At 51.7% G+C, this 19,604-nt stretch overlaps 9 protein-coding genes across 9 annotated transcripts; 3 read left to right on the top strand and 6 right to left on the bottom strand.

Annotated features, from left to right (window-relative positions):
* Nucleotides 1-418: 418 nt before the first annotated feature.
* On the bottom strand, nt 419-2,464 carry ARB_07652 (Rad21/Rec8 N terminal domain protein; the record flags this gene model as incomplete). The annotated part of the gene is made up of 4 exons (XM_003014299.1): nt 419-1,129; nt 1,207-1,812; nt 1,876-2,353; nt 2,412-2,464. The coding sequence occupies 4 exons, from the start codon at nt 2,462-2,464 to the stop codon at nt 419-421; spliced, it is 1,848 nt and encodes a 615-aa protein (XP_003014345.1).
* A 1,218-nt stretch (nt 2,465-3,682) lies between these two features.
* Nucleotides 3,683-6,984, bottom strand: ARB_07651 (uncharacterized protein; the record flags this gene model as incomplete). The annotated part of the gene is made up of 4 exons (XM_003014298.1): nt 3,683-3,940; nt 4,009-6,427; nt 6,569-6,694; nt 6,890-6,984. The coding sequence occupies 4 exons, from the start codon at nt 6,982-6,984 to the stop codon at nt 3,683-3,685; spliced, it is 2,898 nt and encodes a 965-aa protein (XP_003014344.1).
* A 479-nt stretch (nt 6,985-7,463) lies between these two features.
* ARB_07650 (uncharacterized protein) lies at nt 7,464-7,940 on the bottom strand (the record flags this gene model as incomplete). Its single annotated transcript, XM_003014297.1, has 2 exons — nt 7,464-7,748; nt 7,836-7,940. 2 exons carry the CDS (start codon nt 7,938-7,940, stop codon nt 7,464-7,466), a joined length of 390 nt encoding a protein of 129 aa, XP_003014343.1.
* A 177-nt stretch (nt 7,941-8,117) lies between these two features.
* ARB_07649 (uncharacterized protein) lies at nt 8,118-8,495 on the bottom strand (the record flags this gene model as incomplete). The annotated part of the gene is made up of 1 exon (XM_003014296.1): nt 8,118-8,495. One exon carries the CDS (start codon nt 8,493-8,495, stop codon nt 8,118-8,120), a length of 378 nt encoding a protein of 125 aa, XP_003014342.1.
* Nucleotides 8,496-8,593: 98 nt separating this feature from the next.
* ARB_07648 (uncharacterized protein) lies at nt 8,594-9,067 on the bottom strand (the record flags this gene model as incomplete). The annotated part of the gene is made up of 1 exon (XM_003014295.1): nt 8,594-9,067. One exon carries the CDS (start codon nt 9,065-9,067, stop codon nt 8,594-8,596), a length of 474 nt encoding a protein of 157 aa, XP_003014341.1.
* Nucleotides 9,068-9,647: 580 nt separating this feature from the next.
* ARB_07647 (uncharacterized protein) lies at nt 9,648-9,851 on the top strand (the record flags this gene model as incomplete). Its single annotated transcript, XM_003014294.1, has 1 exon — nt 9,648-9,851. One exon carries the CDS (start codon nt 9,648-9,650, stop codon nt 9,849-9,851), a length of 204 nt encoding a protein of 67 aa, XP_003014340.1.
* Nucleotides 9,852-12,901: 3,050 nt separating this feature from the next.
* On the bottom strand, nt 12,902-13,174 carry ARB_07646 (uncharacterized protein; the record flags this gene model as incomplete). Its single annotated transcript, XM_003014293.1, has 1 exon — nt 12,902-13,174. One exon carries the CDS (start codon nt 13,172-13,174, stop codon nt 12,902-12,904), a length of 273 nt encoding a protein of 90 aa, XP_003014339.1.
* A 583-nt stretch (nt 13,175-13,757) lies between these two features.
* ARB_07645 (chitin synthase activator (Chs3), putative) lies at nt 13,758-16,985 on the top strand (the record flags this gene model as incomplete). Its single annotated transcript, XM_003014292.1, has 3 exons — nt 13,758-14,217; nt 14,309-16,783; nt 16,861-16,985. The coding sequence occupies 3 exons, from the start codon at nt 13,758-13,760 to the stop codon at nt 16,983-16,985; spliced, it is 3,060 nt and encodes a 1,019-aa protein (XP_003014338.1).
* Nucleotides 16,986-18,131: 1,146 nt separating this feature from the next.
* On the top strand, nt 18,132-19,368 carry ARB_07644 (uncharacterized protein; the record flags this gene model as incomplete). The annotated part of the gene is made up of 4 exons (XM_003014291.1): nt 18,132-18,289; nt 18,338-18,788; nt 18,975-19,126; nt 19,188-19,368. 4 exons carry the CDS (start codon nt 18,132-18,134, stop codon nt 19,366-19,368), a joined length of 942 nt encoding a protein of 313 aa, XP_003014337.1.
* Nucleotides 19,369-19,604: the final 236 nt, after the last annotated feature.

Raw genomic sequence — 19,604 nt, 5'->3', positions numbered from 1 at the left:
TGCGGGTGGTTGGTGGTTGGTGGTTGGAAGTCTGTCTGGCTCGCCCCTGGTCGGCGTCAGCTGGGAAAAAGGGAGAACAAGAGGCCGGCGAAGGCTCAGTCAAGGCCCAGCGAGGGTTTGTTTCAGGCTGGTGTCTCTGCCAAGGCCGGTGGCAGTGCAGGCCGGGGGAGCATGGAGAGATTGATAATTTGTTAGTTAACTATACTTGGGATCGAGGGACGGTAACGATATATAACCATATTAGATATATAACTGGGAAAGGATCGCCCCCTGGAGATGCGTAAACATAATGTGAGAAATAACGTCAAATAAAAAGAAGAGACAGACGGAAATGCAGTTAGATCGAATGGTCAGATATGAAATATGTTGACGTGAACTCCGCTCGCGTGCGTTGTGGGCATGTGAAGAGCCGCCTGTTTTAACATCCAAGCATCAGGATTATGTCCCCTGCATCTTGAACACTCCTTGGTTTATTGGCAACTTCTTGCTGGACTCGAAGTGCTCCGTTCGTTGCGAGGGTCAGGACGTGCAGCAGTGCCTGCGTCGCGACGATACGGGAGCTCGATCTGGGAGGAAGAAGCGAGGTGAACGATACCCCTGAACTGCATACTCCGGCCTTCCGATCATCATCATCGTCCTCCTCCTCCTCCTCCTCAATGCGAGTCTGCAGGTACTCGTAGAAGTTGATGGTCTCCTGGTCGAGGCTGCTACTGCTTAACCATTTGGGCCTTTGGACGCTGCCCCTTTCATCGTGATCGAGCTGTTCCCCCGGTTGCCCGTCTCCTTCGCCACCGTCAATGCCGCTGAACGTGTCTATGCCTATGTCCTGGTCACTTGGCAGGTGGACGTTTGTCATTCCACCGCGACCAGCGAGTGGACTCGGACTTCTTAGGCGTCCTCGTCTAAAGGCTGCTAGGGCTGCTGCGTTGGAGGCAGACGGCAGTCCATCCGGTCCGGGACTTACCACAGATCGCGGGCCGCCAATGCTCGAGAACACGCCTCCACTCGCGAAGATCTGGCGAGAATACGCTGAGCTCTTGCTCCTGATAGATGCGGTGATGTTCCATGGCATGTTCGATAGGTCGTCATCCCGAAGAGACGAAGGAGCCTGTCGGCCGACCTCAATGTCCTATATTGATCGACATGTCAGTGCATGAAGCTTGGTCGTCTCTGGAGATTCCCACCCGGGGGGAAATAGGTGCATACCTCAATTACAAGGCCAGGACCTTCATCCACTTCTATAGCCTCGCCTAAACCAAGTTCAGGCTCATCATCCTGCCTAGTACGAGCTTTCTTACCAACCACAGCTGCATCAGCATCCTCGTCTTTCCCCTCATGGTTCCTCTTCCTACGTCTCTCTTTGCATGGAGCTCCGGTCAAAGAGGCGAGTAACTGGTCTCCGGAAAAGGCAGCAAGCGGATGTAGCACTGCTCCAGCACCCAAGCCGGCACCTACAGCTCCAATTCCCGAACCGAGAACCCAAAATGCCGCGTTCTTTTTAGCAATGGTGATAAGCCTGTTCTGGACCTTGGCTCTGGCAGCAGCGGCCATGTTCTCCGCGTACTCTGAGTTCCACTGTGCTAGATCAGAGTTTCGAAGCTCAGCGGGCTCATCTATACCGAACATCCTGGGAAGTTTTCTCCTTCTAAAGGGTGCCTTTACTTCACCGGTCTCCGAGGATACCTGGGGAACATTGGAGTAGTCTGGATCAGTCACTTGCCCTCGTGGCTGTGTACCTTCAGATACAAGCAGACTATCCATCCCTTCCCTCTGACCGGCATCAATGCCATCCATGACAATATCTCCATCAGGCTATACTCATAGCATTAGCAATCCGGACTATGTTAACAAAAAGAAAGCTAAGGTTTGACTCACTTGATGATCGTCAACGAGCAAGTCGACTCCAGTATTTCTCAAAGTACTCAGGCGGTCATCCCTCACTTGGACTTCACTTTCCCTTGGCTGTGCAGCTTTCTTCGGAGATAGCTCGATGATGTTACCTTCACCATCAAATTCAAAGTCCGGTTGTAACAAGATACCGGCCTCGTCTCCAAAGTAGGGTGGCAGCTCTACTTGAGGCTCCTTTCTAGCGCTGCTCATGTCACTGATATATCCTAGGCCTTCCCCTGCCTGGAAGCCACCGATATCCGAAGATGAGAGATTCAGCTGCAGCTGTGCGGCTGGTGACCAGTTGGTAGCAGATGATTTGGGAACGTAGCTTGATACCAGACTGGATTTACGGGGTGATACCCATTCCCGTCCCATATCCAGAGCAGATAAATCAACATTTAACCCGGGCAACATCAGCTCAGGAATAAAAGTCGGGTCATGTGGAAGCATGATTTGATCAGGTCTACAATCGTTAATCATTATCTTATGATGTTGAGTGTGGCATGATAGTAAATATTTACCTGGCCTTTCCCGCGTCAGGATCCAAGCCAGCATTGTTGATAACCTTCAACATGGTCCTCATTCTATCCCGCGTGGCTTCAGCATCGAGAAGCGCATACCCGCACTGCTGGTGGTAGACTTTAGATACCCCGTACCTGTTATACTGTGTTAGCTATATATCCAAAGTCAAAGAGTCTAATATAAGGAAAACTTACAAAAGGTTCCCCTGCAATCTCAATGCCATAGGAGCATCCGGTCGAATAATCATATCACACGCCTTGGGCACGTCTACTTCTAATATTGCCTTCCTATTCACCTTCCGTGTAGTTGACTTTGCCCCGAGAGTCGCCACCAGCCTGTCAATTCCTCATTAGAAGGGCCATTTTGACGTTCTATGCTTGATCTCTATATAACCAACTCACCACACTGTAGCAACGCCATGCTCCCGCGAGGTGAGGACTATGGTAGAGCCCGAGTTAGCAATTGATCAATTTTAACAGTCTCTATACTGTGATTCACCAATTGATGCCAGTGAAGCACTTACTTTCGTGGCTGTAGAACATGGCGTCTGTCTTCTAATACTCTAGATCGGGATTCTCCTGACTCTTTCGAGTATTTATAGTCTGTCTATAGGTTATCTATAACCGTGGACGGAGCTGTGTTTGCTACAGAGCAGAGATGAAGTTGCGGACTCGCTTGAAGGAAGAAGAAGAAGAAGAAAAAGAAAAAGAGAGTCGCGTCGTCCTAATCGGGAAGTGAGGGCAAGTGAGCGGAAGGCGGAGAGTCACGGGTTCTGGGGGGGCAGAATCTTCCCAGCGACAGAAAGATATAAAAGATGGACATTAAGGGGGTGAATATTGAGTAGATGGACAAGGGATATTGAATAGATAGAAGTAATGTAGACGATTGGCAGCAGTTCTATCAGTATAACCCAGAAAGGCTAGCAAGCAAGAGCGTCATCTTCATCCTACCTTAAATACAAACAGACGGACGAAACGAGAACAGCTATGCGTTCAAAGAAAACAGTATCTTGACAGTGGCTACATACTAAAGGCACAAGAAAAAGGACAAACAGAGTCTATGGCAGAGCTGGAACTGGAGCTGGAACGGCAATGAAATTGCAACTACAACAAGACAGGATGGTGTCTATATAGGGTTTCGTTTGGGGTAGACGGCGGTTGGTGGCTAGCTGCTGCCATCCAGGGGGATACCTTCGTACTCCGAGTATCCTAGCGCGAGGTTCATGTTTTCTATGGCTTTGTTAGACGTATGCTTTAAGTCGAATATAGGGCTATGGGATAAACGCACGTAGACATTGAGTTGCAGCACCCTTGAGAAGGTTGTCAATAGTAGCGCAGACAATGACTCGCTTCCCGCTCGAATGGACTGCGAAACCACCGACTTCAATCCCATGGCGGCCGGAGATGTTTTTGACCAGCGGCGCCTCACCGACGACCTTGACCAGTTTCTCACCTGCGTAGCGGTCCTGATATAAGTTGCGGATGTCGCGGGAGGCCATGGCCTCTTTCAGCGGGATGTTGATAGTGTGCTGGATATAACATGGTTAGCAAGTGTCAGAAAAAAGCAGGATAGAAGTAGAATAAGGGGCTGACATACGTGAATGCCCTGGAACCAAACCGCAACATGAGGAATAAATGCAACCTCAGCACCAAGCTGAGAGCCGATTTCCCTCTCATGGATATGGTCCGTAAGACTGTACGGAACGATATTGTTGGTCAAGTAATTCACATCATTCTTCAGACTAGGCTTGGTTCCTGCGCCGGAGTACCCAGATACACCGAAGACAGTAGGCTGGCCGCCCAAGTACGGCACCAGCGGCGCAATGCCCACCTGTGCAGCTGTGGCATAGCATCCGGGGTTGGCAATGCGAGTTGCCTTGGCTATCGTAGACCGATTTACTAGCTCCGGCAGACCGTATGTCCAGGAGTCATCGAACCTGTAGTCTGCGCTGAGATCGACGATGACGGCCTTCTCCTTGTCGACGGAATCAACGGCGTCCACAAACGGTTTGCACACTCCGTTCGGCATGGCCATGACCCAGCAGTCGACGTCGCCTTGCTCAGCCATGCGCTTGACGTCATCTGGGCTGAGGTTCTCGTAGATGATTTCCCGCTTGTTGTAGCCCTGCAGTGGCTTGCCTGCTAACTCACGGGAAGAGACGTGGGCTAGGTCCATGTATGGGTGGGCGCTGAGAAGACTGATCAGGGCTTGTCCGGTGTAGCCGCGAGCACCGATCAGGGCGACCTTGGAGGGTTTGGTGTTGGATGCGTTTTTCTTGCCCAGGGGAGGGTTTGGGTTGGTCTGGGTGGTGTATGAACGGGAGAAGCCCGGGTGGGTATATTGTTGCTGCTGTCTGAGGGATCGCAGAGCAGAAGCGGTGGTGGTGGCTGTAGAGAATGCTCGTTTCTGCTGGACGGCTGCAGAAGGATTGCTGCCACCTGCCACGCTGCTATTCAGGGAGGACTCCATGCTGAGGTTACCGAGCATGTCACGGCCATTCTTGCTGAATTCGACGACGAGGTCCTTGACTTCGTCCGCCTCCTTGACGCCGGACCAGAAAAGCACTTCGCCATCCCGACATAGACTGCCGTCAGCCTTGTCGAAGAACCAGGAGAGGTTCTCGTCGTCTTCCTTGACGGTCCAGGTAAGCTTGGGGAAGTCCTTTTGGATGCTGGTGAAGACGTTATCGGCAACATGGGTCAGCCAGCCGGTCTTGGTGATGGACATGGTAGCCAGGTGAGCGAGCGTAGAGCCCGGTTTGGGCGGCAGGACAATGGCCAGAGCCTCCAGGGGCTCGTCCGAGTAGGCCTTGATCTCCTTGCCTCTGAGTGAGTCAACGTATCTGTCCACGGTAGCCCTGGCATCCAGCGCCTCCTGATCACGCACAAGAGCGTTCTTTAGGGCTTCGATATCCTCGAACTCCTCGATGCTGTTCCTAGTCTGGACCTTGTTGCCCCGTCTGATCAGGGTTCCGGCACCGGTATCAGTGAACAGCTCCTTTTGCAGGTCCGCAGGGTGTATGATAGCCACGCTGGAGGTCCGGGGCAGGTCCATAAGCAGTTCCTTCATCTCCTTGATCTTAAGACGGGTTCCGTGCCGAACCCACCACTGCTTCATGAGATGGTCATACTCTTCATCCAGGTTGATAGCCGAGATCTTCTCGCCTGTATCTCCATTGAACAACCCGCCCTTCTCAGCCAGGTATACGATTTTCAGCGGCTGGAGTTCCCTCGCAAGTTCACCGGCAGCAACATCCGCATTGACGTTCAGCACCTGGCCCTCTGGCGTCTCGGCCATGGAGGTGAGGATAGGCAAGCATCCGGCTTCAATTGCGGCCTCGATGGGCTTCTTGTTGACCCCATTGATCTTGCCGACAAGATTGTACTTGTCTTTATCCAGGTAGTCTGCCGAGAAGACACCCGTGGTCAATGGCCTTGCTCTGACGCCCAACCGCTCCAGCTCCTCGACCAGCTTGAGGTTCTCTTCCATGAAAAGCGACCTGGCCAACGCCAGCGTCTTGCCGTCCGTGACTCGAATGCCGTCTTCAAAATGCGGCTCCACGCCGGCGTCCTCCAGCATCTTGTTCAACTGGGGTCCGGCCCCGTGCACCACGATCGGGTATAGGCCGACATGGTTGAGAAAAGCAAGGGCCGAGGAGAGCGTCTGCAGGTGTTCTGTTATGATGGCGCCGCCGACCTTGATGACTGCGAACTGCTGCGAGGAGACGGAGGTGAAGTGGGAGAGGTACTGCTGGACCTCACGCTTGGAGCCGATGTTGCTGAGCAGCTGGACGACGGTCGAGCGAGTCGAGAGGTGCGGCTGGTAGCGAGACGAGGTGTAGCTGCGTCTTTGTCTGTATGCAGCAGAGCCATATCTCAGCGGCGTTGCCGTCCATGAAGCTGGTGAAGCTGGTGAAGCTGCCAGTCGGCCAGGACCCCCCAGTCCGGTGGAGCGAGCTGCCAGGCGGCCCGCGGCCCTCCGCGCAAGATGGCTCGACATGGGCGGCAGAGCAGTGCTGGACGGTCAATCTGGTCTTCTCGTTCGGCGTCTCGTCTCTTCGTCTGCTAGAGCGAGAGAGCAAGAGCGCGGCTGGTCGTCTGTCTTCGTCTTCGTCTTCGTCTTCGTCGGTCTGTCTGGTCTGATATTTATTACTCACCGGCAAGAAAAGCGAAGGTGGACCTTTTTTTCTTTTTTAGCTTCTTCACCAGCGAAAAAAAGCCAGCCGATCTCGGCTCTCAGCTTAGCTGCGCCGGCCGCATAATAAATGATAAACATAAACAGGCTGCACGGCACTTAGCTGCAGCTTTCCCTTGCTACTAGTATATTTATCTAGTAGTAGTACGGAGTAGCTGCTCTACTATCATGTTTTAAGGCTGGTCTGCTCACCCTTGCCCTGGTCGACCCACTGCCAATGTTGCTTTTTATAGGGATGCAGCTTTCATAGGACATGCAGTATCAACGAAGCAAGACTACGTACAGAGAAGGGAAGACAGGACGAGAGAGAGGAGGAGAGAGAAGGGGAGTGGCTAGGGAGAACACGCAGCCATTATAATAGTCGCTATTGTAACACATTACGGGAATTTCGTTGGCCAAAAAGAAAGAGAAAGGAAAAGAAGAAACCCTCTATTACCCCTTGGTTCCCGTCCCTAAAGCAGAGCGACTCCAGTTGAGATGGTTCGTTGGCATCGGCGGGAGTTCAAAGAGTCATGGTATTAAAACAGAATCACAAAAAAACAGACAAAAGAAATCAGGGCACAAAAAAGGAAATAAAGAAAAAGGTCATCGGGGAAAACTCGTGGTCATCCGAGTAGGCCAGGCATCAGTATCACAATCACAATCAGTTATCAGAATACACACACACACGGTCATGGATTTCGCATAGTTGGGGGGAGAGGCAGTGCTAAAGTGCTAAATAGGAGATTCATGAGGTGGACGAGGGAGAGAGCCTTCGCTTGTTCGATGGCAAGGGTATTGGCGAAGGGGGCTGGATTAGGTGGTATATGGACGTATAGAATCACTTGGCATGCTTTGATGCGACGACTACATGGAGGTTAGCATGCGGTTGTCAAGACAAGAATGAAGATGGTTAAGATGAAAGACGCACCGGCTGGGACTATGATGATGATGAGCAGGACGATGATGCCGATGATGAGCCATATGCGCATCTTGACATCCTTCCACCACATCTGCTTCCGGACGCGGTTGGCTCCCCGACGGAAACCCTGAGCAGAGACGGCGAGGTTGTCTGTCTTGTCCTGCAGGGAGTCCAGGTGCTCGCCTCGCTGCGAGACCTTGTTGATGTTCTCCCGCATCACATCGACGGTATCATCGATTTGCTATTACTTCGTCAGCACGTTTGTCCCCATTATTGTCTATTCCATTATCGGGAGATAACAGCCGTATCAAGCAAGGGTCAGACATACGGCCTGCAGCGCTGCTGTCCGCTGGTTGCCTGAGGTCGGCCCATCCTGGCCGGGCTTCGACTGGGAGGGAATGTAAGGGTCGTAGGGCTGCTCGCGGTCGGCCATGGCGGTGGTGTATGTGAGACAACAAGAGAGACGGACGCTGGAAGATACGGCGGCGAGAGAGAGGGAGCTTGCGACGGTTATGTAGTAGTGCTGGCGGCAAGCAAGGAGGGAGGAGGGAAGACGCAGAAGATGTAACTATCTATCTGCGACCAGGGACGGACGGGCTGGCTTTGAACGCTAGTCTGGGAGTTGCTGGGAGTGCTGGCAGCGACGGGCAGCAGTGGCGAGGACGAGGGCGCGCAAGTCGACGAGGCGGAGCTGGCGGTGCCAAAGAGGACGTTCGTAGACGACAGCAGGATGGCCTTCTTCTTCTTCTTCTTCTTCTTCTTCTTCTTCTTCTTCTTCTTCTTCTTCTTCTTCTTCTTCTTCTTCTTGTCTCTTCGTCTTCGCTTCTTCGTCGTTGTTGTCGTCGTCTTCGTCTTCTCTCGCTGTCTTTTCGTTTGCTTGTTCGTCGTCGTCGTCTTTTTCCTTTTTTGCTTCTTTCTTTTCTTTTTTAGGCTTCGTTTCTGCCTTCTTCTGGAGTACGTAAGCAGGCCTTGGCGATGCTCCTTTCATTAAATACACGTGATGTTATGCTGATGAGTAATATATGAGTAAGCAAATAGTCTAAAGTTAGAGTTAAAAGCTTAAAGTTGAAGACAGCAAAAAGACAATTAAGAGACAGTGAAGGGATAGAAGAGAAGATAGAGAGTGAAGATAGAGACAGACAGGGCAGGGATAGGGAGAGTGACGGTGAAGACGTGAAGATAACATAGTGAATAAAGAAGGTAAGAAAGCAGGGTGAAGAATAAGATGGTGAAGACACACTGTGAAGATAGAGATACCCAGCATGAGAGTGTGAAGACAGAGATAGTGAAGAGATACCCGTGAAGAGACACCGTGAAGAGACACCGTGAAGAGACACCGTGAAGAGACACCGTGAAAAAAGGGATACGCAGTAAGAGAGAGCGTGAAGATAGAGATAGTGAAGAAGACAGTGAAGCAGGGAGAGTCACCAAGACAGCGAGGGGAGTCTGGAGATAGTGAAGGAGACCCTCCCGGAGGTCTATATAAACCCCCATCTTTCCCTTCTTTTGGACTTTCTCTTCTTCTTCTTCTTTTATTTCTTCATCAGCATTCCTCCTCATCTTCCCTCTCTATCCCACTACCTTCTTACTACCTTTTAACTCCTATGTCTTGGTGGATATGCCGACATCCATAGAATTATACGATATACTTCATCCTCAAGCACAGATATGTCTACAACCACCTGTTTTTATTCCTTTATCTACCTCTCTGTTTTATGCTGAGACAGAACCTTGCCCTATACTTTGCTCTCTCTATCCCAGAGAGACCATCCGTCTTTTGTATACTGCATTCCCTTCTCTCAAGATAAAACTGCATGGAGATACCTATCTATATCTAGCTGATAGGGACCTCGACAGAGACCTTGCTCTCTCTCATATCCTGTGACACTACGGCTCTCTTCAGCCAATACTCTCGGGTTGATATACTCTCTGATTTGGTTATCGGACTAACGATCTACCCAATCTTCCTCGAGTACCGGATCAAGGAGACCTCTATATCGCTGGGAGATGAAAAACAGTAGAACTCACTCTCACATTATCTCCCTGGTGCGAAAGCATATGTCAGGCCTTGGGAAAGAAGAATACAAACTTGATCTGGAAGTACGTTAAAGCTATATAAACAGCCAAACGTATCAGAAAGATGAAGAGCAGTGGCCTCTCATTCGATATTCTCAGAAATAAGATCAACAGGGCTGCTGTGAGAAGACTCACTGCCGTGGGACCTAGCAAGCGCAGGAACAAGCATATTACAGCGGCTGACATCGACATCCTAGAGAAGATCAAAGAAAATACCCCTGTCTCATACCGGCTCTTTGTTGCTGTCTTTTTCTCCTTCAACCGCTGAAACCACAAACGAGATATGGAACTCATCATTTTGAGATTTACAAGGCTTCAGCCTCTTATGGGAGCTGGGTGATGCGCCAGGTTTGCTAGCTTATAAAGCTATACTGCAGTACCTGAGCTGGAAAAAGCGATACAAGTGCGCCCCCCCTGCATATATATTAGGGGGTTGGTGCGGTCTATCTTTCTACGACACTCTCCGCAGCGTTACTTAAGAGGAATATACCAATAGCTGCTGTCTTTGCCTCTGCCTTAGCCGGTGGTCTTGGGAATTCACGATATACATAGTATATATAACATACACAGTCATTCTCTAGATATCTAGAGCCCCCTGGCTTCCCCACCCACACTACATGGGGTGGGGGTCCTCTGTTGGATGTTAGCTAGGGGGGTGCGTCTGTCTCTTGCACAATATATTGACTGGACTTCAGCCTTATAAGATACCACTGGTTTACAAGATAAAGAGTCCTCTGTTGGATGTTAGCAGGGGTGTGTCTATCTTCTGCATATTATATTGATCAGACTTCGGCTTTACCTATTACCACTTGGTTTATGCACTCTATAGAGTGGAAGGTCCTCTGTTGGATGTTAGCAGGGGTGTGTTTGTCTCTTGCACAATAAATCAACCGGACTCTAGCATCACCTATTACCGCTTGGTTTATTAGCAGCTTGTCCCTTCTGCTGGAGGGGTTGTGTGTTAGAGCTTCCAGGAGGCGAAGACTATATTGACAGAATGAAGGCCATCCCAGTCTGCTCTGCAGCTGCTTTTACGATATCTAGGGAAGGAAATACCACGGGTTGGTGCTTTTTTACTGGGTACTCTGCCTGGGGTGGGATCCCCTTTACTGACCTACGCATCTTTGTGAACATTTTGACCAACCATCTCTGGGTCGATACATGGTCGCAGATTTATTCGACCCGGGCGGTCATCCATTGCTGGGACAAGTTACCCGGCCTGGCTGTGGCGTTGAAGGTAAGGTACTAGGTATCACACTCTGGTGTGCGGGATATGGATGGCAACTGCTTTTGCCTTCAAGGTTGGAAAATTAGCTGCCAACGTATTTTTCAGATCCATCCAGAGTCCATCAACTCAACAGGGGCGTCTTTTGCTTTATCTGCTCTGCTTCTAGGCGTCGCCCTTCCATAGCCATCGAGGGCTCGTCTACTTAGTTCGGCAAAGACACAACTATATTCGCATACACGGGCATATACAGCCGCAAAAGGGTCGTGATATCAATGTATAGGAGTTACTTACTCCTTGATCTATGTTGGCCCGGTAAGGAATGGTTCGAGCAGTTCTACGAGCGATCACTGCTGTGGCAATCGCCGAGAGCCCATCCCGTGAGTTTTGGGCCTCTGAAAGACGTGGCTGCTTCTTAAAAGAGCACAGATACGATGGTTCGCGCTGCGATCGAAGAAACTGAGGGAGTCATACCCTGTCACCCTGTTGTTATATTTGCATTGCCTTATACGGTTGCGAAGCTGGCATGCCTACTTTCAATGACCCTATTACCACTACATGTGGGTGCTGGCTGCCTGCTGCCCGCAACTGTCAATTCTGGTGGAATGATGGGAGGACTAACTAATGTCTGACCAAGGTATTGCTGGGGGCACTCTGTACACAGGGTAACTCCTTTTATTTATACAGTGGCCTGGACGGTCTAGCTGGCGGCTGAATCCGCAGCAGCCTAGCTAGCCTCCGCTGCTGTTGCTTGCTAGTTCACAAGGGAGCGGGTGTTGCTGTGTGGGATATCTTATAGATGGACAGAGGATATGTTGTTTTTCATAACCTGACGACACGGAGCATCGTGGTGGTTTACAATAAAGGTCCATCAAAATAGCGATTGTCGACCTGACTGGTGATAGGCAGGATGAAGTTATCACCAAGGGCTAGTCAAGAGTTGCAGAATACATCTCCAAGATGAAGCGAAGACCACGTCACTAACAAAGGTGTAAGTGGGCTGGCTGGTATATCTTTTCTGGGCCCTCGATGTCAATCACCAGATCCGAGGGGGAGATCCAAATAGTTGTCAGTGATACTCGGTGGGATCAATGGGAATTATCCTATGCTTGTGGTGGTGTAGGGTTAAACCTACACCGCGATTGTACCACTCTTATTCTGGTAGAACCCGCAATCAATGTGAATACCACGATTCAAGCTATCGGTCGGCTTCATCGTCTGGGGCAGAAATCTTGTCAGCAAATATTTATACTGTTCTTAAAGCATAGCTGGGACCGATACATCGAACACAATGCAGCGAAGAAAATGGTTGGATAAATTGTCGCAGATAATGCAGACATTTTTGATCAATTTCTTTCGAGTATAGAAACGCCACTGCTAGAACAGTGGCTTACTCTCTCTTCTCAACAGGATTCAGACCGTCATCTCGAAACTATTTAGAGACGCCTTCATCGTTGTGCGAATCATCACATTATCAACCTACTGGACTTGCATTTGGTATGATTTATATATAGTTAGCCGTCTATCAATCACTGCCTTACATTGCACTCACAATAATCCTACCTCTCTTCCTGTAAGACACTGTAAATCATAGATCGTAAGTCTCCGCTTCCCAAGGACCAGCTAGGCCAGAACAGCCGTTCGTATCGCCATCGCCGTTAAATGTTGGCTCGGTTGGCTGCTGGCCGGGGGGTCTGTCAGGGGCAGCCGAGGGCGATACGAGCCAAAGCCCCAGCGGTGCCTGGCAGGTCGAAAAGCCTACTTACAAGCGAGCCTATCACACAGGCAGCTCGAGGGCAGCAGAAGCCCTTGGACTCTCCTCGCTCGGGGGCCGTTGGTCGTACAGCGAGAGAGAGTCGAGAGTCTCCTGCCCAGGGGCTCCCCGTCGCACCGCAGGCAGTCTTATATCTCTGTATAACTGCCCGTCTTCCATGCTGTGACTCGCTGGCGTAACAGAGCAGCTAAACAGATCAGCAGCCGACGGCCCTCAAGCGCGCAGCCTCAAACACAAGAAGCACCGAAGAAGCAAAAAAAAGGTCGCCTCCTGTGTCGGATGCGCCTTAGCGAAGCCTCCAAGTGGACTTTTTAACAGCTTAGCTATAACCATCTCCATCCACTTCATCTCCATCTCCATCTATATAACTATAACATCCAGCATCTCCCAGCATCCCCCAGCTGCATCTCTGATCAACTCCAACGCCAGGCTGGTCCAGCAAGACGACGGCAGGCTCCGCTCCAGTCACTGCATCGAACACGCAGGAGGAACCAGAAGAGAGGCCGGCGGTTAACTGGCTAACTAGCTGGCCGGGGTTGTCGCGTGGTCGCTTTTTGCTTCTTCCTCGACCAGCGTCCTTTTTGACAGCCATCTTCGACCGGCATCATCATCGCCAGCAGCAGCATAATTAATACTTACTAGCAGAGACATCCCCCTGCTGGCTTCGACTGGCCTGACACCGAGTTTATATTAACGGCCCGCTCGGCGCTTCGCACTATCGATCGCCTCCATTTCACCTTTTGCTCCCCTTTTTGCTCTCGCCCGCCTCCTTTTGACTCCCTCGCGCCCCTCGATATATATTTAGAACCAGGTCCTGTCGACCGCTGCCGGCACGCAAATAGCTAGATGCTGATCGGGTGATATACTATACCTGCTGCCTGACTCGCCGTTGAGAGAGACTCCTCCTGGCGGGGCCGGCGCATCGCTGTCGAGATCGTTAGTTATCACCACTGCTATAGCTAGTTAACGAACCAACCTCCTCCCACTAACTAGTGAGTCGACGATCGAGATCGGGATCGCGATAAGACGCTGAAGGAGCCGCATTGGAACCACCAAGAAGGGACGGGCTGGCGATTCTCACTAGCCCAGCCGACTAGCTGGTTACTATCAGAATCAAGAGGAGCAGCTAGTTAGCTGGACGCCTGTCCACTGTCCACTGTCCACTGTCGACGGCCATGGCCTACCACCAGGCTCGTCCGCCGCCCCGTCGTGGGCCTCCGCCAGGACCGGGAGGACCGCAGTATTATGGCGGCAACAGGCCTCCGCCGCCGCAGCAACAGCAACAGTACTACAACTACCACCAGCAGCCAGACAGATGGCCTCCCTACGGCGGTCCGCCTGGTCCTGGCCCCGAGCGCCGGCAGATGAGCTACGACGATGGCTACTCGGGCGGCCAGCAGGATCCCTATGCGCGTGGTGGTGGTGGTGGTGGTGGTGGTGGTGGTGGTGGGCGGCCCATGTACGATGACGGCCACCATCATCATATGGCTCCCGGCGGCAGCAGACCTCCTCCTCCTCCTGCTGCTGCTACTGCTGCTCCCTCGCCGGGCTATAGAGGACCGCCGCCTCCCAACGGACACCACCAGCCACCTCCTGGACCAGCAAGGCCGCAGAACAAGCCTCCTCCCCGTCACGGTAGGTCTGCTACTTTCTTTATATGGCATGCAGTAACTAGTTAGTTAAGGACAATGCTAACTGCGGTCTGTAGCGCCCCAAAAATCTCCAGAGCTGAAGAGCTGCTTTGACAACCCGTTCCCTGCATTCCCTCCAAAGAAGCGCGGCAACTCCATGGACGGGCTGCAGAAGAAGATGAGCGCTGTCGAGCTCAATAATAACAAGTCCCAGAATCACGCAGAACCCCAGATTGCAAGGCCGCATACCTCAAACTCCAACCGTCCGCCGCCCTCGACGTACCACTCCGAACCGCTGCCAACGATGAACCCCCGTCAGCCGCCAAGTGGGAATGGAAGTCAGCCTGTCCAGCGCAAAGCTGGAGCTCCTGTTCCTCTGACTGTTGAAACGAATCAGCCTGCTCCTCCCCGGCAGGATCCGCGAAGTGCTCCGCCTACTCGAAGCGCTACCATGCCTGTCACCATGTCTAACCCTATGTCAGCGGCACCAACATCAGCACCGGCACCTCCACCACCGCCACCAGCAGCAGCAGCAGTAACACCAGCATCTGGGACGCAGCAGAGACCCCTTTACCCCGGCAAGCGCACCTGGCAGGACCCTGGCATTAGCCTTAGCCCCCCGCCTCTGAGCCCTGCCCTACAGCACCCTCATCGCCTCCCCGACACACACCCGGTTTCATCCAGACCAGGTACTGCTGCTGGTGTCAAACCGGAGGTAGTCCACCCGAAGCACGCCGCTGCCGACCTCGAACCTCACGTTGCTGACAAAGTTGAAGGTGGTGTGGAAGACGAGCTCAACTACTTAAATGAGGATCTGCTTAATGACTATTATGACAACGCAGGGCCCGAAACTGAACCCGACATGCCCAACTTTGGCGCAATGTCTGACGACAACGTTTCCTCGCCGCATGCAGAGACGCTGATACCGTTCGAGAAGCCTAATCCTCCCATGCCGTCATCATCATCATCATCATCGGCAGGACCAAAACCTGCATATGCTCCCTACAAGCCATCAGGAAGTATGCACTCTTCTCCTGAAAGGCACGGTCCTCCAAACGGCATTCCGGGACATTTGATGCATGAACGATCTCAATCCCCAGCATACGGCCACCAGGGCTACGGCGGTCATCCAGGCAATGGATACTATGGAAGACCAGATGCTCGAGCCATGACTCCGGTCCAACGCGGCGGCTACGGTGGTGGTGGTGGTGGTGGTGGTGGTAGAGGAGGATATCCTCCGCAACCTCCGCACCAGCAATACCGTCAATATGGACCTCCTCCGCATGAGAATGGTGGTGGAAGAGGCCCATACGACGGTAGACAGGCGTATCCGCCTCAGGATATGGGCTATGGCGATGACCAGTACGGCGGCTACGGGGGACCGGGACCGGATAACCACCCTCACCACGCTCCTCCCGCTCCCTTCCGACCAGGCCTTGACCAGGGACCCAAACCTGCGCCCGTAAGGCAGTATACTAGCACTCCGCAGCCAGCACCTACATCACAGCCCGGCCAAGGTGCCCCTGCATCCTACGGCGGTGATACGCGCCGCCAGTCACAGCCAATAACCCTCGGGGAGCTCCACGCAATCCAGCAAGCTGCACGAAGCAGCCCAGGAGATCACGCCAAGCAGCTTGTCCTGGTCAAGAAGCTCGTCGAAGCTTCAGTTCATCTGATCGACGACAATGGCCGCGCAGACCCAAAGACCAAGGCTAAAAACCGCGAACGATACGTCATGGACGCCTACAAGACTGCCAAAAAGCTTGTTAGCGCGGGATACCCACCCGCAATGTTTTACATGGCCGACTGCTACGGCTCCGGCCAACTGGGGCTAGAAATCAACCCCAAGGAAGCTTTCAACTTGTACCAATCCGCCGCTAAGATGGGCCACGCCGAATCCGCCTACCGCCTCGCCGTGTGCTGCGAAATGGGCCAGGAAGGTGGTGGAGGAACTCGCCGTGACCCCATGAAGGCAGTCCAATGGTACCGACGTGCTGCAGCCCTAGGCGACCCTCCCGCAATGTACAAGATGGGCATGATCTTGCTCAAGGGCCTGTTGGGCCAGCCCAAGAATCCCCGCGAAGCGCTCTCGTGGCTCAAACGTGCCGCCGAGCGAGCAGACGAAGATAACCCGCATGCCCTGCACGAGCTGGCCCTGCTGTACGAAAACCCCCATGGCATCGACTCCATCATCCGCGACGAGAACTATGCTCGCGAACTGCTCCATCAGGCAGGTGAATTGGGCTATAAATTCTCCCAGCACCGTCTGGGCGCAGCATACGAGTACGGGCTCGTCGGATGTCCCGTTGATCCGAGACAGAGTATATACTGGTACACGCAGGCGGCGGCGCAAGGCGAGCACCAGAGCGAACTCTCCCTTAGCGGCTGGTATCTGACTGGTGCCGAGGGGATATTGCAGCAGAGCGACACGGAGGCATACCTGTGGGCTCGTAAAGCTGCCATGGCCGGCCTGGCGAAGGCGGAGTATGCGATGGGCTACTTCACTGAGGTCGGCATTGGTGTTCCCGCGAACCTGGACGATGCGAAGAGATGGTACTGGAAAGCATCATGTAAGTCCTCGCCCTTTCATACCTATTTATTTCGTTAGCCCCTTGCAGAAGAAGAATGTACTGCTAACGTCGTACAGCGCAAAATTTCATGAAAGCCAGAGAACGACTGGAAGATCTTCGACGAGGCGGCGCAAGAATGCAAAAGACCCGCGTGTCTAGATCGGCCGTCAACAAAAACGAAGGCGACTGCATTGTAATGTAATTCTTTTTCATTTTTTTTTTCCTTTCCTTTCCTTTTCTTTATGCTTGTTTCTCTTTGCTTTACGCCGCTCGAGATATCCCTTTGCATGCACGCATGTTTTGCACTGTTTCGCCTAGACTCGTCTTACCTTGCATGCTTTGGATGAATTCCCTTGACTTGAGCATCTCGCAATGTCTTGTTTTTTTCATAACTACCTCGCATGTCCGTCTGCTCGTCTTAATGTTGATTCCACCCACCACCCCCTGGTGGGGATTAATCCTTTCAATCTTCCTTCCTTTCCTTGCACATAACACCTTATACACTTTTGCGTTTTTCCGTGTTTCTGTTTTGCTGTCTTTGCTTTGCTTTCATGACCCTTGGTATAAACGTGATGATTGTCGTGTTGTTTATTCATATCCATACCCTCTTTTTGGTCGTTTGGTTTCCCTCTGCGAGCGCTGCCTAGATGAAGTTAAATAGCTTTGAGCAAGGGGTTTGGATAGGAAAGTAAATTAATGCCATTAATATTTCCGATATTCGCAGTCAACATCTTTCGACGAGTCTCATGCCAGTTTGATCCTCTCTTCTATTTGTGTCTGGCGTTAAATGCCACGTAATTGAGTATCCTGGTAAATATATCGGAATACTGTATTATTCCATATCTATCCCTCACGCTGGTATAGGTACATTGGTTTAAAAAAGAGAAAAACAGTTTCGGTTCGTAAGAGAATAGTGTACAATCACGACTGTTGCGGCAGACCATCCTTCACAAGGACAGTCACTTTTTGCTCTATTTCCTTATCGCTCAAACCCAAGAGAGTCTCTTGCTTCTCCTTTCCGAATTCTAACCGCTATTAGCTTCCTCTCACGTATCATTCCAGGCATAAGACGTACCGTATCTGGCAAATACCCGTGGCTCGACATCGAGGGCCTCCCGTATCAATATCGGTACAGATGGGTTGTTCTTCTTCATGGTGGGGTATGCCCGTTTAAGGAACGCTCTGGGAACACATATACCTGTCAGCAGACTGGTCTTCCATTGCCGAATCCCTTCAATGACCGTGAACACAAGGCGTTTCTTACCTGGTGGCATCGCCGTGTGCGGAGGAGTGGCAGAACAGGAACCGGAGTTCCTTGAGCCCGGTGTTGAAGGCGTATCGCGAGGCCATGGTGGCAGCTATACAGACAGTCCCTCCGCTCGTTCGCAAGGGCCTGGTTCGTCGCAAAGAGAGTGTGTCGAAGCCTCAATTGAGCGTATCAGCTTGCCGTCGCCGTCGTTTTGCTGCTTCGTTTTCGATGTTTGACGTCCAAAAGTCCAGGCTTATGTAAGCATAACGTGACTTTGATTACTCAGTTCTTACATCATCAAATAGCCTGCGGAAACCGGAGGAAGAAAGAAAGATCGCGGAGTTGTTGAGCTGCAAGAAAGACGACGAGGAAGACGAAGACGACGACGACGACGACGACGAAGAACGACGGCGAGGACTTGGACTTGGACTTGGACCTGGACTTTGGGGCCTGGCCTTTTCTTTCTTTCCTTTCGGCTGTGTATTATATCTTGTTTCTCTAGGATCAAAAGGCCGTTTTGTCTCTCGGTTCTCTCTGTCTAGTCGATACACTACAAACTACCGCCAACATGTCGTCGAAGATCGGGCTGCGTCTCTTCCAGAACTCCAGGGCTGCCTTTCAGAATGCCACTGCTCGCTTCAGGGCGCAGGCTCTCCGGGCCCGACGATTCCAGAGCACCGACGCCGGTGCGGCCCAGCAGAGCTTCCTGCAGCGGTCATGGAACAGTCCCATTGGCATCAAGACCGTCCATTTCTGGTAAGCTATGTCATTGAATGCAAGATATGCATATTCGCACATATGGTCCAATTCGCTAATTGACGTTGTTTTTCTCTATAGGGCTCCTGTTATGAAGGTTCGTTCGTTGAATAGTCGCATTGCCTAACCCCGACCATGATATATATATAATACCGATAACAAACGGCTGCAGTTGATGCTAACCAGTGGATCCCTTTGCAGTGGATTCTCGTTCTAGCTGGTCTCTCTGACATGGCCCGGCCTGCCGAGAAGCTCTCCCTGACTCAAAACGCTGCCCTAATGGCAACCGGAGCAATCTGGACCAGATGGTGTCTTATCATCAAGCCCAGAAACGTCCTGTAAGTGTTTGCCTTTAAGCCTCCTATTGTTAAGGTAAATTGCTAACATGTTGGAATGCAGCCTTGCTACCGTCAACTTCTTCGTTGGCTGCGTTGGTTTCACACAGGTTACCCGTATCTTCCTGTATAGACGGTCCCAGGACGGCTCGGCTAAGGAGGCTGTCAAGGACCTGGCCCACGAAGCCACAGACTCTGCCAAAGCCGCTGTTCACAAGGCAGAGGAAGCTGTGAAAAAGCACTAGGTGCATTAGATGGGGCTTGCTGGATGGCTACCAACTAGACTTGACATTCTTTTGCAACTTCGGCAATATTGTACACAGAACTCATATTGCGATGCATCCCTGTGTGTCTCCTTTGTTCTCTTCTTTCATTGGGTGCATATATTATGTCATACAGCTTCTCTTTCTTTATACACAGGATTGTTCTTCCATAGTTGGCATTTGATGTTGGACTTATTATGTACGCTGAATATATAAAC

This window comes from Trichophyton benhamiae (genome assembly GCF_000151125.1).
Source record: "Trichophyton benhamiae CBS 112371 chromosome Unknown Abenha-F-W-01a06.fp72, whole genome shotgun sequence".
Classification (NCBI taxonomy): Eukaryota; Fungi; Ascomycota; class Eurotiomycetes; order Onygenales; family Arthrodermataceae; genus Trichophyton; species Trichophyton benhamiae.
The sequence above is the reverse complement of the archived record's forward strand: the minus strand, read 5'-3'. Positions and strand labels throughout refer to the sequence as shown.